The sequence below is a fragment of the Podarcis liolepis genome (genome assembly GCF_965112155.1).
Source record: "Podarcis liolepis genome assembly, chromosome: 11".
Lineage (NCBI taxonomy): Eukaryota > Metazoa > Chordata > Lepidosauria > Squamata > Lacertidae > Podarcis > Podarcis liolepis.
In genome coordinates, this window is record NC_139565.1 from 37,505,279 (window position 1) to 37,521,964 (window position 16,686).

At 39.9% G+C, this 16,686-nt stretch overlaps 1 protein-coding gene across 3 annotated transcripts in view; it reads right to left on the reverse strand.

The window, feature by feature from the left end:
• The window catches only part of AP3B1 (adaptor related protein complex 3 subunit beta 1), a 142,771-nt gene that overhangs the window by 39,951 nt on the left and 86,134 nt on the right, over positions 1–16,686 (reverse strand). For all 3 annotated transcript variants that reach the window (XM_083465201.1, XM_083465200.1, XM_083465202.1), the window contains 3 exons: positions 15,961–16,129; positions 7,877–7,949; positions 6,066–6,172 (listed from right to left, as the gene is read on the reverse strand). In XM_083465201.1, the coding sequence (XP_083321327.1) occupies positions 6,066–6,172; positions 7,877–7,949; positions 15,961–16,129 (349 nt within the window). The remainder of the gene's footprint in view (positions 1–6,065; positions 6,173–7,876; positions 7,950–15,960; positions 16,130–16,686) is intronic.

The window sequence follows — 16,686 nt, forward strand, 5'->3', positions numbered from 1 at the left end:
TAGCTATCCTACCTTCATTTATTATAGTTATAAACCACTACTACTGTGCACAGAAACAAAAAGCTCAAGTACAAAAATTATTGAATCCTCGTTTACATTCCTTTTACTATTTCCACCTTAAGTTTTACAACTACAACATCTACAGATAAAGGGTGGTTTTCAAATTTAATAAATAATAATAAAATACAGTACGTAGGTAGAAGAAAGCAATTCACTCTTGTAAGATTTAATGAAAGAATTAAGTGTGGTATACCTTAGTTTAAGAAACCCACTATGGCATAATGGCAATCATGGCTCTGTTTAAGTGTTGCCAGTGATCATAGTATTTTCTCAATATATCAATTGTGATTGCTGTATTTAGTATACTATCTTGTTAGACATTGTTGATAAAGAGATATTACAATAAAATGATGGCTGTACCATCCTCATGTTTAAGTAGCACAATTAGCAGCAGAGAAATGCAGTCCATTCATTACAGAACCTTTCAGGAAGTTGATTTTTTCTAATTCTTATTGTAATTGCATTGTTCTAATCTTGTATTATAAAGGCAGCTGCTTGCCTATCATTTGTACTTTCCTCGTTAATCCTGACTCAGTGAATTAACCTTTAATTACGGCCGTTAAAATTGAAATGAGCCTTTTGTCTGGCTGGGGCAGCCCCCTTTCAGTGGATGATTCTGATGAAAATTTTTAGGGTCAATGAATATGTCCCATGTCATGTCTGATAGCTGCTAAAGATGTGAGGAGGTAAATGTTACCTTAGAAAGATGTGATTGAAATTTTAAAGTGACTGGTTTTATTGACAATATGTTAGATTTGTGATTGCCTAACAAAAACTATCCACAACCACTATCAGGCATGGTTAAAGCTATGTATGTGTATCATTTACATATTATACATGAAATCTTCAATGAATTTAAATAGGGCAGTAAACATGAATAAACTAAGATATTTGAAGGAAGCAAGACAAAGCAATGATACTATTTTTAATTTTTTATAGATTTATGCTTCTTGTATACAGAGTTCTTACTTCAGTATTAAATCTTTAGCAAGAAATGTTGAGAGGAATAACTTATTTCTGTAACAGTGTTTTCATATATACAATATTTCCATAACAAGAAATACAGTACTACTATTGGGCAGTTTCTTTTTCAACCATGTTTCATTGCTCAAATTTGGAAAACATTTGGTCTGCAGTCTCATGGAGATGAAGCTTGAAGGGTGCCAGTTGTATTAAAATGAGTAAAAGTTTTTTAAATTATTATGAGCCTTAGGCAATTAGTTTCTGCATGTTTGCTATGGAGATGAAAATAATGATTAGGTGTTGCGTTAGGGAGATTGTCAAATGGAGTTGCAAGTGAAAAGTATTCTTAATGTCCATTTCCTACAAGTATTTTGTAGAATTACCCCATTCCTCTCCCTCATTTAGTGATTTTCTTTAACAGATATTCAGAAGGTACTATTCTAGATCAACTGTCCCTAAAGAAGCTGGTGTGTTAAACCAAAACTCTTGAATCTGTTATTCTACCTGAAGAGGGGTCTTTCTACTAAATAAGAGACTTACTTCTAACTAGCTAGGAGTACTCATGCTCAGATCCAGTGGTGACTCAGCAACTGATTTCTGCAGAACACACATTTCTATTTCCTTCCTAGAGTTTTCATAGGCCTGCTGCCATGTAAGAAGAAGAAGAATCTTTATTTGCATCAGCCACTAGCCATAGCAGTAAAATAAAATACAATGTACTGAAGATAGAGGTAAAAACCTAACCATACAAAATACATTTTGGAGGTTTACATCAATAATCATATAATAGATCTATTCTAATTGCCCCTGCTTAAAATTCTGCAGGTTTTGCTGTCATCTGGTTATCTTGATCTGCTAGAAGAAAGGACACAGTAGCAATGGTTGAGCGACCTGGTATGGATAGTAGTAGAGGGGTAATAACCTCACTCCTCAAATCTTTTTATAAAGAGTGCGAGCTAGAAGCACATGAGCTGCAGATTCAATACTGCCATCTCCACATGGACATTAGCATTTTTCCAGTGGAATTTTTTGAAATCAACCCTCAAGTACAGCTGAAGGCAGTATATTTAATCCTGTGCAAGTGAAAGCGCCTCTGTATTTTGGAATTGTAAAATTTTGTAAATAGGGTGCCAATGTATCAAAATGACTAGGTGGAAAATAATCATAAAATGGACAAAATTTCCTTATTGTGGCCTAATAAGCTTAAGGTCACCTGCTGAAACCTTTTTATTTCATTGAGATTTAACCTGGGATTAAGTTTTGTTTCCTATTTTTACTTTAAATTGTCTTACCCTGCTCTTTATTTTAAAATATTAAAAGGATCTTAGTAAATTGAACTGTTTATTGCCTTCTATATTGTCCTTTATGCATTTTTTAAAATAAAAAAATTAAGCCCTGTGTTTCTTTTATAAAGAAAACCAGGGTATGAATAAACATGACAACAACAGATGTATATCTGAAATTTTCCTACATCATTACCTACTTAAAGACACAGCTACCACAATTCTGCAATGAACAGCTATGCATTTAGGGAAAGCCTAAGTACAATTATACCTTGGAAGTCAAACGGAATCCGTTCCAGAAGTCCGTTCGACTTCCAAAACATTTGGAAACCAACGTGCGGCTTCTGATTGACTGCAGGAAGCTCCTGCAGCCAACTGGAAGCCCTGTTGGACGTTCAGCTTCCAATAATAGTTCGCAAACAGGAACAGTCACTTCTGGGTTTGCGGCATTTGGGAGCCAAATGTTCGAGAGCTAAGCTGTTCAAAAACCAAGGTATGACTGTACATGCTTTACAAAAGTTGTATCCTAGTACATACAGGCGGCAACCATTTTAGGGGCATCCTTTTGGACCCAGAAGAGGGAAGAACAGGGATGGAGAAGGCTTATGCACGCTCCACCGACATGTGGGAGGATGTGCAGGGGCTGGGAATGGAACCCCCATGCAAAATGGTCATTGCCTGTAAATGATTTAAACTGCCTGATATAGTCAAAGTAAGTGGTTCCCAAACTGTGATCTATGGACCACTAGCTTCATTCAGGTAGTCCACAGCATGTGTTTGGATTTGTGGTTTAAGATGGAAGCAGGGAGGCTGGAGTGAATTTATGAAGCTGAGTGCTAAGCAAATGAGAAATTAAAAGCAGACATGAGTTGAGCTTCCAGAGGCAAACTATGGTATGGCTTCTTAACTATGATCAGCCCAATCTTTTCACGTCCCCTCCTCCTACCATTACACCTTGTTTCTTCTCAAAAAGTCACTCCTAAAGGGCCTCTTTCTGTTCCAGTTACACTATGTTAATACTTCTAAAGTTGTCTGGTTCACTCCCTTCCTATACAGGCAAGCATTAGAAGGTCGCTTATGATCCATTCTATTTAGCATGAGCATAAACATCTAACACTTTTAAAAATGATTTTGAGATGGCACTACATAATTCCCATTGGGAACTGGGAGTAATGGGCATATATTCTCTGTGACTACAGGAATACAATGTGCAATATACAGGCTCCAGTGGAAGACCTTTTATCTACTATACTGATTGGCCTTTAGCTTCTGCTCCAGGCACACCTATTAAAGTCCCTATCACATATGGTATAAACAACAAGATATATTACATTGGTGCGGCAGGTCAATACTATGGACTTGCATGGGTAAAACTACCTTAATGTACATGGCCAAAATACCCAGCACACAAACCTCAAGTTAAGTAAGATTAATACATACCATTAGACAAATAATGTATTCTCAATGGCCTTGGTTGCTTCCAGACAAGTTGCTTTCTCACCTATTTTTACAGTAGCACTTTAGACCAGTGTGGCAACTGTACTCTGCTTCTTAGCTTTGGTAAAGACTCTCACATATGAGTAATTTCAAAGGTTCATTTTTAAAACCATATGAGGTGAGCTACTGTCCTGAGCGTGTGGGCTCCTGGATTGAAGCTCACAGTTGCTTTCTGTCCCTGATCCTTTTTGCAGTTGTGCTGAGCTAATCCAATGTTTGGCTTAGAGCAGTGGTTTTCAACCTTTTTGAGTCCACAGCTCCCTTGACCAAACACATTGTTTCTGCGGCTCCCCTGTGGGAACCACTTACAATGGGGTTCCATTACATGACACCTTTAAGTGGGGATTCCTTCGCTCCACCCCTGACCTGTTCTGCCCTGGTCCCATTCCACCGGATGGGCTCAAAGAAGGATGGTCGCTGGGGTAGAGAGAGAGGTATACAGGACGATAATGGGCTGCACGTTAAAGCTGCCAGCTCCCCTGAATGTTCCTCGGAGAGAAAAAAGAGAGATAATGCAAGAAGGTATGGGCTGCAAGTTAATGAAAGGATGCCCCCCCCCCGGGCTCTCATGAACGAAAGTTCCTCAAGTCTTCCCAGGGTGCCACAGTGCACCGGTTGACAACTAATGGCTTAGAGTGCTGTCCAACCCAGGTTCATGGCTTACCACTTTCAGATTAATGAAAACAACAGTTCATGGTTAGTCTGGACAATTAAATCATGAGCCTGGGTTTAGATGACACACTGAATCAAACCATGGGCTTAGTGGTAGCCAAGGTTTGCTAAGCATGATGTGAAATTAACACTATGATAATTTCTTGTTTTCATAGTGAGAACCTTACCAAATTTGCTTGAGCCATCTGTTAATTTGAGCATCAAACACGACAGAGAGCAAGAGACCAATAGGTTATTTTCTTAACAGAGAGATTTTACTACCATGTTCTTCCCATTCCCATGCAGTCTGGTTTTGAAACAGTATGTGGTATAATTCTAAACAGTCAAAAAAATGGGAGCTATTTATTAAATTGTCCCTAAATTCTTACAGCAGGAAAGAGATGACGCATATTCCAGAAATTTTGACAGAGAAGCATCTGGTAGAGGACACCAAGTGGCTTTTTAAGAGGCTCGTATCTGAAGAAGCTAGTATAAGGGAAGGCTTTGGATTTAGGGATGGGAAGGACCATTAGGAAGCGGAACCACCTCCTCCATTTTTGTCTACCTGCCATGAGCCGTCCAGAACTTTGGATCTGGTCATTCTCTATTTCATTGCCCAGGAAACTGAGTATAAAGTCATTTTAGTTGATTCAAGATATGAATAAACACCTACACAGACACTGCGTTACATAAGAGCTAACATAGGCAATCAGAAAAATACTAAGTTAGATTTGTTTTAATATAACAGGTACCAAGATAAAGAAGTTCAAAAATATATTTGGAAAGAACAAGTTTCTTTGTTACTAGTTTAGAAGATTATAACATTTGTGCAGAATTTGTAAGCAGTTAAAATGCAAAAAATAAGGTTTCCCCATGCCAAAAGTTAGAATGGTGATTAACAAAAGCTATTCTGATTATACTGCCACCATTTTAAGACAACAGGCTTTAAAAAAAATCCTCTGCAACATATTCTTCCTTAGTTTCATCATGAAGCTACCTTGGGGTGGGGAACCTTTTCTGCCAATGGACCAGGCCTTTAACTCCCCAACCCCTGGCAGGCCAAACTAGTAAGGTGAGCAGCTCCTCCTACCTGTCAATCACTGGATAACACTATGGCATCAGGTGACAGTGTGCTTTGAAGTCCCAATTGTTGAGACTTTAAATTGCAGCAGAGGGCTGTTTGAAAGTCCTTTTGCAAACCGCCCCATGCTGTTCTTTGAAAACAAGAGGTGCGGGGTTGTTTGCAAAATGGAAATCACTTCCCTCTCCTGGAAGAAGGCACACCCTCACTGCCCATCGGCTGATTGATGGTGGAGGTGTTCCTTGCTCCAGTCAAGGAACAATTAGCAGCTCACTTTAAGCACTGAAGCCATGCCAATACCCATCCCACACCTGATATTGCATGGGTGGGCATGGTTTGGGCAAAAGGGGCTCACAAGCAAAAATGGAACTCCTGGTGGGTCAAAGGCTCCCCACCCCTGATCTGTATTTAAAGATGAAATGAAGTATTATTGAATGGTCTGCAGGTCCATTATAGATCAAGATACAAGTTCACCTTAAAACAGAAAATGAGTGAGAAAAATAAGTCAGTAAATGAAAAATATAACTTACATCAATGACTGAAGAACTTGATAAACTTAAACCTTCTAAGTCAGCTGCTAAAGTAGGTGTAAGAGTAGTTGGCTTGTGGAGTGATGTGGTAGTTGATACAGGACTGACTGCAGAAAATAAGCAGTTGAGAAGGATAGTTATATTTAAGTAAATTAAATTGGTAAGAGTATGGTTTTCTGGCATCTTAAACTTGAACAATTCAGTAACTAGACACGTACTTTATCCTACACATTTTAATAAAAATGTTTAATTTTTAAAAATTATGGCAGAGCTTTCCAAACTTTTCATGTTGGTGACACACCTGCTAGATATGTTTAATTTCATGGCACAGTAATTCAGTTTTACTAGCAAACCTGAGGGTCAAACTAGCCCCTTTCCAGCCCCAGGAGGAGAGCAGGGTGTGTTCACGCAATAAACCTACACACGGCAGCCAACACACTAACATGTTGTGACACAGTTTGGAAAACTCTGATTTACGGGATTGTACGTCAACATATGTCTTAAGTTACTGTGTATGGGAAGGCGTGTATACACCTCCCCAACCACCACACACACCATGTTCCAAACTAAAGGTAAACTATGTGGAAATTAATGTTAGTAGATTACTTGCTTATTCTTAGAATGCTAGATTCTATGCTTTGTTTTTATATAAAAATGAAAGCTTCTTTTTTTAAATGAACCTTGTTTATTCTGAGAATTCAGACATAAAAGTAAAAGTCTCTGAATTTTCTAAACACATAGGAGGTGGAGTAAGAGCTAACAGCACAAAATAGGGATAGCAGAAGCTGATATCCCTGTCCCTTGATCCCCACGGCAGCCACCTCAGTGGGAATGCCACTCCTGGAAGATGCCCCTTCCTCATTTGCCCTGAGCCAGAGCCTCCCAATTCAGCAAGGTCCCCCAATCCTTGGTGAAACATAGTGGGGCTGGGGTGTGTGTGTCTGTGTGAGTGTGTGTCACAATTTGCTAGCTCTACTTAGCGTGCTAATCTCTGTATCCAACCTATGGAAAAACAAAAACACACTCATCTCTAGCTTTTATGCTTTCCAGATTTCTGTGCTTGAGGCTATTAAATAGTTTTGTATTACTAACACATAGAGATTTACAACCTTTGAAAATACAATCTTTCTGAATGAGACCTCAGTATGATTTCCAGATACCATGCATCTCACTGCTACCTTGCTATGGAAAGCTATTCATTTATAAAAAGGTACTTATTTAAAAATAAAATAGTGTAACAGTATTACAATGTGCTAAGAAATGCATTTGATATAGGCTGAAAACATATAAGCTTTAAATCTTAAGAGACAAGAGAAGAGAGACTCCCCACATTTAAAACTAAATTGTTCAGAAAGAATCTATTTAAAGAGCATGCATTGTTCAAGTAGGCTATCCAGGGTTTTCTTTTAAAGTGTGTTATGCTCTTATACAATGACAAATGCATAGAGTACACATAAATATTCCATTATATCTTTATATGAGACAGACAGTATTATTTCAGGCCTTTTGAAATTTAAATACAATGACTTGGATCCTAACTAGCCCACTGAAAAATGATGGATTGCTTCTGTAAGTGGAAATAACTGCTTTCCCCGATCCTTCAGCAACAGTTTGGAAAGGCGAAGAGGTTGCAGGGAAAAGGAGTGTAAAAAAATGCTGCCTTTCTTCTGCTGGTGGGAGCATCCCATTGGCAGAACTCTGCTCATGGGGAACTCCAACAAGGGAAGCTTTAGTTAGGATCTAAGTCAAATGCTTTAACTTTCATGGACATCAAAATATCATTTGAAAGGGCAAACATCTGGAGTACTTACAGTCGTCCAAATCCAAGAGTGGCACATCTTGCTTAGTAGGCGCTCTCTTCTCTTGTGAAGCTTTCTCTTCTTTCTGACAAAAGTATATGAAAGTTTAATACTTTTTTTGAAAAAATGTGTAAGAAGACTGCAGAGACTTATCCAAGAAAGAATGTAATTGGGCTCAACCGTTTTAATATTCGCTACATAGGAATTCAGATAAAAGAATCCTGCTTGCCTTTTCAACACCATTTCTTTGATGTTATCTCCCAGTGTTCTTGCAACACCAATACAACTCTGCTTCAACAGCAGGTCAATGTCCTGCTCTAAGCAATTAGCTGTGCTATCACTCTATTTTTCTTTTAGTTTTTAAAAAAACATTGTGGTGGCTTTGATCTAACTTTTCACGTTATCAATTAGCAGTCTTTTATTTCCTGTAATCCTATGGTCCTCGAGTTTGCAGTAACGTCAAACTTTTCTCAACAACCGCAACTGGTCTCACTACTTCTTTTCTCTTTGGACATGTGACCTAATCAGCTGAGAGCTGCTGCCATACAAGACTAGGCATAAAACCCAGAGATCTTTAGTCCTCAAGAGAACTGAGACTTCATTAGATCCAGATCATCAAAGCATTTTCAGAGTAGCAAGAGACCTGATAAATTCATCTCTTTGGGAGAATAAAATTAACAGAGTTTATATATTATTGCATCTATAGTTGAAACTCAAATAAATAATCATACAAGCAGGTGTAAGAAGGGAGAAGGACAAAGAAAGAACCATGCCTGGGAATAAAGTTCCTTGTCAAAATTTACTATGAATTTTGGCATAATTTTCCAGAGAACTGTATCAGTTATTTGAGTCCACAAACATGTTGATTAGTAGGACACTTTTCTCACTGAGTGGCGGAAGAAATACTCGTATATAGAGCACGCATGCGAAGCATGGTGAAAGAATCCCACTGCATATGATTCGGAGCATGAACTTAATTTAACAGGATTCAACAAATGCCATCAACAGCTCACCTCTGGCAACCATGAATATCTTCCTGGAGACTATCTGCACAAACTCAGCATGACATAAGAATACTCTTTGTCCAACTTCCCTACACACTGCAAAGAACCCACGCTGCGGATGTCTGCCTGGCGCGGGGGGTGCTCTGCTTCAGGGCGCCCCTTGCGCTGGGCAGCAGGCTGCTATCCGCAGTGTGGGGAGCCTTGCGGGGAACTCCTGCAAGGCTCCCCACGCTGCGGATGTCTGCCTGGCGCGGGGGGCGCTCTGCTTCAGGGCGCCCCGCGGGCGGGGCGCCAGGCTGCTATCCGCAGCGTGGGGAGCCTTGCGGGGAACTCCTGCAAGGCTCCCCACACTGCAGATGTCTGCCTGGCGCGGGGGGCGCTCTGCTTCAGGGCGCCCCGCCCGCAGGGCGGCAGGCTGCTATCCGCAGCGTGGGGAGCATTGCGGGGAACTCCTGCAAGCCTCCCCATGCTGCAGATGTCTGCCTGGCGCGGGGGGCGCTCTGCTTCAGGGCGCCCCTCGCGCTGGGCAGCAGGCTGCTATCCGCAGCCTAGACATCCCTGCCGGACCTCCCGTAGGGCTGCCTAGGCTGCGGGTGTCTTCCTGAAGCCTGGAGAGCGAGAGGGGTCGGTGCGCACTGACCCCTCTCACTCTCCAAGCTTCAGTAAAAGCCTGCATTCGCCCCATAGGACGCACCCAGATTCCCCCTTCATTTTTGGAGGGGAAAAAGTGCGTCCTATAGGGCAAAAAATACGCTAACATCTGTACATGTATTTCTCTTGGAAGACAACAGTTTTGCTTGGTAATTGTTTTTAAACTTTTCAATAAAGTTTGTAAAAAGAGAGATAGACAGACAAGCTCTGCTTTTCCTCTATCTATATGTGCAAGAAGCCGGGTTTGGGGGCAAGGCAGCACAAATAATGGCTGGATACTGCAACCAGACCTAAGTCTGGACCTCTATTCCCCAAATGAAAATTAGTCAGTCTCAGGCAAAAGTTCACATTATTCAATATATAAGTTCAGATTTAGTTGTGATTAAGTTCCACAAAAAATAATACCTCCACAGTTGGAGGCAGTAATGCTTCCAAATTCCAGTTGCTGGAAACTACAGGAGGGGAGAATGCTCTTGATTTCATGTTCTGCTCCCTGATTTCCCACAGCATCTGATTGGCTAATGTGACAACAGGATGCTGGACTAGATAAGCCTTTGACCTAATCCAGCAGGCTATTCTTATGTTCATGTGATTTCATTACAGCTACTCAAGTTGTTCAAACTGGTTTCAGTGGGACTCATTTTAGCTGGAATATGTACATTGCCGCAGTCTTAGGACAGTCAACACTTAGGAAGTCATAGTTAATTGCACAATTCACCTTATTCTTTCCCTTCTGCAACCCCTGCAGCATCTTAATCTTTCCATTACCCTTCCAGTGGAGGACTGGAGCTGTAAGAACTTCTCCAGGAAGTGATCAGATCATGACAATGGGGTGAGATCTACTTCCCCTATCTCCATACCATCTCTTCCTCTACCTTGAGCAAAAATTAAATGGAGGGTATGCTGTGCCCTGTGTGTCAGATCAGTGACAACTTGGGAGATACCTCCATGGTCATCATTATGGCCATGAAGTCCTCAGCCAGAACACTAGGGGCAGCCTCAGCATAGATATTGAAATCATCCAGAACTATTGTTATGGTTTCCTCTGACACCACACCCAATATCACCTCTGCCAGCTTGGTGAGAGAAGCTGCTGGGCAGTAAGGTGGATGGTACAGAAGCAGTAACTACAATTTACTGACCAACACCAGGTGCAGGCCTTCACAGTCAGTTCCAAGTTTCCTGGCACTGGATATGGAAGTGCGATGGACCACAGCAACTCACCCCTCATCCCTGCAGCCTATGATGATGCCAGGGCTATCTTAAGTATATGTGGTGCCAGGGTGCAAAGATCTGCCCATTCCCAGGCGCGCAGGCGGGCGGAGCCAGCCGGTCGCCTCAGTGTCTCGCTGGCTTGGTCGCCCCCAAACTCATGGTGCAGAGCCACCCGCAGGAGAAGAGCCCGCCGCAGTGCTCCGACCAAAAGACTCAACTCTCGGGCCCCAGACTCTCGGCCTGGCACCCCTGAGAGCCCCGCGCCCGGCTGCCCCGCACTGCTAGTGCTTATGGGTAAGACGGCCTTGTATGATGCTATACCAAACATTTAGGTGAACACAGTGGGATCAGATCAGCTCCTCCCAGCAAATCTACCTGGTCTCTCTAATACAAAATGGCATACTCATCAAATCAGATATGTCACTGTTTTCCTTTCTACAAATGGCAACTGTGGTTACAATGTTCTGGACTTGCCCATGGTCACAAGAAGTTTAAATGTAAGAAAATGAACATGACACACAGTCACTCACATTTATGTTTAATATTTACCGATAGTTTAACTGAAACAGCTTTAAAAATTGATTTTTTGTTCTTTACTTAAAATTACAATCTACACAAAAATAAACCTGTTTCCTCCTTAAAGAAAAGAATGCAATCCAGAGCTGAATGCTAAACAAAGAAGTTAAGCCATATTCCATCAAACATTTCTCCATTTGCAATTCATCTTGATAATAGAGATAGAACCTGGGTAAATGCATATACGACTTGAAGCAGGAGATTTCTCTTGCTCAATGCATAATTCATGTGCTCCGCCTGCAAAGTGTGTAAAATGAGAATTTCACACCGCAGCATGAGCCATGGAACTGCAGAGAAGAGGCAGATGGAATCATATTTTACTGTGTGAATTCTGTTTCTTGCCCTTCCAATATTTATACAAAACCATCATTGACAATCCAAATGCACTGACTGATCACCTACTGTTTCTATTGTGTTAGCAGTTGAAAAGAGATCAGGCAGAAAGATAGACAATTTGTTTTTATATATTTTTTAAATAGTAGATCAGGTTTTTAACAGCTGAGTGACTGTATTATGCTTGTATAAGAGGCCAACAGGAACTGATTTTAAAATCCCACTACATAGGCTCTTATTTACTCACGCATCATACTAAAATCTGTATCTGATTTTTAACAGTATGTGATTATGTATCTGAATACCCCGCTATTTCTGAGCAGGATCACTAGCTGTGTTTTAGTTATGCACAACAACAGTTTGAAAGTTGTATTTCTAAGTGCATAATGCACTTGAGATATGGAACTATGCTCATTATTAGGAGACATTTTACCTTTGTTTTGTAAAAAAACAAACCAGAAGCCATGTATTAGACGAACATGTCTTCATCTTAACATTTTTATTATAGGTCCATCTTAACACTGTTTTTATATATCATAAAATGTTTCATAATTTTATGTCACTTCGAAGGACATTTGCATTCATTATTAAATACATCTTAAGTATATTTTATAATATATAAAGTATATACTTGAAGTATATACCTAAACAGAAGGGTCCTTTATGGAAAAAGAGATTCCTTTCAAATTTTTGTTTCAAATGAAGAAAATACAGAAATAGTCAAAATTTAAAGCAGCAATGTAGTTTGGTGGCTTCAATGTACACAGATTCTCTCACAATCATTAAAATAAAAGTTAATTCTGATTTCCCCTAAGCGAGGACCTTTAGAGTTATATTTATACCAAAGAACTCCAGTCTATTTCACAAACAGAAGTTTACTAACTGACATAGCAGAGGGCACCGTTTAAACAGTCCATATGCAATTAAGTATTTTAATATGGTAGATTCCTAAGTTACTAAGCTACTATAATCCTTAAACTATTAATTGTCTTGACAGCTATTATGTCAACAGTAGTGTAATCCTCTAGTTGTTTACTCACAAGTTCCATTGAGTTTAATGGGACTTGCTTCCACAAGGGTATGCGTATAACGGTGGTGGGGAACTTGCAGCCTTCCAGATGTTACAGTATCCCAAGTTCCATCAGCCCCAGCAAGCACGGCCAACCACCAGGAATGATATTGTATTTTGGGACAGAAATTTGGAAGCCCTCATTAATGATACTTATCTGGAAAGTCACAGGGAGACTAAGAGCCAGGTAGTTACCCTGGATATATCTGGATGTTGAAACCAATGACTGTTTGTTAGATTTAATGGAAGTTCAGAGCACTGCTATTCCTCTTCAGTTGATCTCAGAATGTAAAGCTGTGGGATCAACATTCTGACTCATGGAAATTTATTCTGAAGTGGCACAACATTGTATCTTGTTCCCAATACTGATTAAAACATAATTGTAGAGGAAAACAGGAAGCAAAAACAGAACAGAGACTGATAGTATATTTTATAACTAGAGAAAAATATTTAAAAAAAAAAAAACACAGGACATGAAAGGGACTGACGTTCAAAAAATCAAATAAAGGGAAAGTGAAGCAATTACTCCAGCAATGTTTCTAAACCATGTTAATCTGGGTATATTTCATCTGAAAGGTTTAGAAAACAGCAATTACGCAGGTAAAGAAAGAGCGTAATGATCCATCAAAGAGTGCAAACCCAAACTGAAAACCTCCTTATTCCAATTATACACTTTTTCTACCTACAAGGAAACCTCACTGATTTCAGTGGAACTTACTCTTACATGGGCTTGGAATGTAACTCACTTACACTCTGCTCTAAAAATCTAAGAAGCTGCACCTTTATAAAATTAGTATTTCCTCCAAGTTATAGCATAACTGTATTGTGATTAGGCATTTAGGCAAAAAGGAAGACTGTCCATCATTATTATATGTTAGTATTTTATTTATTTAAAATATTTTAAGCAGCTTAGAGCTTTCTAAGTCATTTGTCTCTGTAGCAGATTAGCAGCCAGTGCAACTTTCTCAGGATCATATGACCCTCTGGAACTGTAGCACTCCGTAATCTGGCTGCCACTTTTTGCATAGGCTGTGGCTTCCAGACCATTCTCAAGGACAGCCCTACACAGAGCATATTACAGTAATCATATCAGGAAGTTAACCAGCATATGGCTCGCAGTGGGCAGAGTATCCCTGTCCAGGAACAGCTGTAGATGGTAAACCAGGAAAAGCTGTTCTTTGCTGTTGAAGCAGTTTGTGCAGCCAGTGATAAGGCTATCTAACCAATTCCACAGCAGACCTGCTATTTTGAAGGAAGTGCAACTACATCCTTAAGAGATATCTACCCAATTCCTGAACATGGGAATCAGCAATCCACAGGACATTATGCAATCCATACATTGGTTCACGGAGTGAACAGCCTGGACTGATTCATTTGATAAAGTGAAAGAACTGGGAGTCATCTGCCTGTTGATGACGCCTCACTCCAAATACCCCAATGAGCTCTACAGGTGGTTTCATACAGATGCTAAAGAGCATGGGAGACAAGATAAAACCCTGTGGGTCCCTACAGGGCTAGTGGAGAATTGTTGTCCATCAGTAGACAATACGTCATCTGAATGGCCAACTATTTGACACTATTAAAGGCAGTTTGCCTATTAAATATAATTGTTGATAGATTTAGCTATTTGTGCTGCTCTTCTCACTGCAATTACTACACAGAAATGCGAGATCAAAACACAAATTTGCCCCTACTATCAAGTACTGAAGCAAAGCTTTCATGTTGGGAGGCAAAGGTGCCTTTATGCAGTTTGTTCTCACCGACCATGACAACAGGTATCTTGTTTTTAACTGGCCATAAAATACAACCTTCAGTATTTGCGAGTCAGTCACAGTTAAGCTTTTATAAGCATGGTTGCAGTGCTTATCATCTGGCACCAATTAAGCATACCACAACCTTCCAAGCTATGATTTTTGTGGGCTCCTTTATGTACTTTAGATATGCTTCAGCAACACTATTTTCACTGCCACCTGTAGTTGTTCATATATATATATATATATATATATATATATATGCATTTGCCAGAGACCCACACATTTTTATTGCCCTTAGTAGCCAGTCATTTCTTGTGTCTGCGACAATCACCCCTCCCCCCAGTTCTCTGGTAGGTGCAGAGGACTCAGCAGAGAGGTAAGCTTTTCACTTCATACCTGGCAGAAAGGCTGATTCTTACTGCTTCCAAGTGTTCAAAAAGGTGAATGAATAAATAACCCTTCCCTTTTGAAAATTCTGAAGGAACTGTGTTTCAAAGGGGAAAGTGTCTCAGTTGGGCAGGCTGACACCAAGAAGTGTTTCCCAGTCACCAGTGGCAACTTAGGACTAAATTTATTGGATCTTGTGTCAAAACATGTCTACAAGGGTGTGAAAATGAGACTTCTATTAATTGGGCATAAGAAATCTACAATCTGTGTGACTATCATCACCATCATCATCATCAAGAATTCCGACCATACAAACCTTAGGCTATTTAACTCACTGCCATAAATGTCTCAATATAATTTATTTCATAAAATTTATATACCACTTGATTGTAAGAAGAAAAAAAAATCAAATGGAGGCCTTCATTCTCTCTACGTAGTCTGGCCACTCTACTACTGCCAAAAACTACAAGGACTGCTGCACAAGTTTGCAAATTAAATCCAATTCATGTTGGTGAAAGTAAGAGTACAGACAGTGATTAAGCGTTTATACTTAAAAGAGGCTAATATTACAATATATACCACTGTGGAACTATCCACTATTCATTTTTACTAGATTATATCCTTTTCTTTCAATGTGGCTACCAAACATAAACCTCTGAGAATGATGGGAATCTAAACTCTGGACTGTAAATTTTCAGATAAAAGTTTATACAGATATGTAAGCTCAACAAAACATCACTGACTGAATATTATAATCAGAATTTTTATCACTTTGCATTTGTTCATCTCCAGTGAAAAAGGCTTCTATAATTTCTTGTGCTTTACAACATATATTTTATATAACAGAAACTGAGACATATTCCATTAGTGTATTGTGCAGTGGTTAATCATCACCTATAAAAAGTCTCCTCCTTCTAGAATTGCAAAGTAACAGCATATTAATTTTCATTAACTTGCAATAAATGTTTTTGCAAAGGACCTCCAATCAAAAACAAAGAATACAAATCTACACATTTCCTGATGTCCTGTTCTACACGTCATAAAGGCAATCAAAATGCACCTTCAATAACTCTACTTATGAACACTTATATAGCATTAAAGATATACCTTGGGAGGAAGTGAAGTATGCACTTTTTTTCGAGTCTCCAAACTACTTTCAGAGTCAGATTCTGAGCTGGAGTCTGAAGAACTTTCCTCAGCCGAACTAGATTCTGAATTTGAAGAAGCTAGAGCTGTCTGAGATTCCACTTTATTCTCTTCTGTGCCATCCAAGTCACTAAATATAATATACATGCATAAGAAACTCAAGAGAAAGTTATAAAATCTATAAAATGAGCTAATGTTATATTATTATCAATAGCATTATTATTAACCTATTTACAGCTCTTTCAAAAGGCTGTGTAGTGTTGACTGTATATCAAATTAGTGAACAGGTATGAGCCTCTGGATAGGGACGTGGGTGGCGCTGTGGTCTAAACCACTGAGCCTAGGGCTTTGCCGATCAGAAGGTTGGCGGTTCGAATCCCCGCGATGGGGTGAGCTCCCGTTGCTTGGTCCCTGCTCCTGCCAACCTAGCAGTTTGAAAGCATGTCAAAGTGCAAGTAGATAAATAGGTACCGCTCTGGAGGGAAGGTAAATGGTGTTTCCATGCTCTGCTCTAGTTTGTCAGAAGTGGCTTGGTCATGCTGGCCACATGACCTGAGCTGTCTGCGAACAAATGCTGGCTACCTCGGCCAATAAAGCAAGATGAGCAATGCAACCCCAGAGTCGTCCACGACTGGACTTAACTGTCAGGGGTCCCTTTACCTTTATGAGCCTCTGGGTGTTACACAA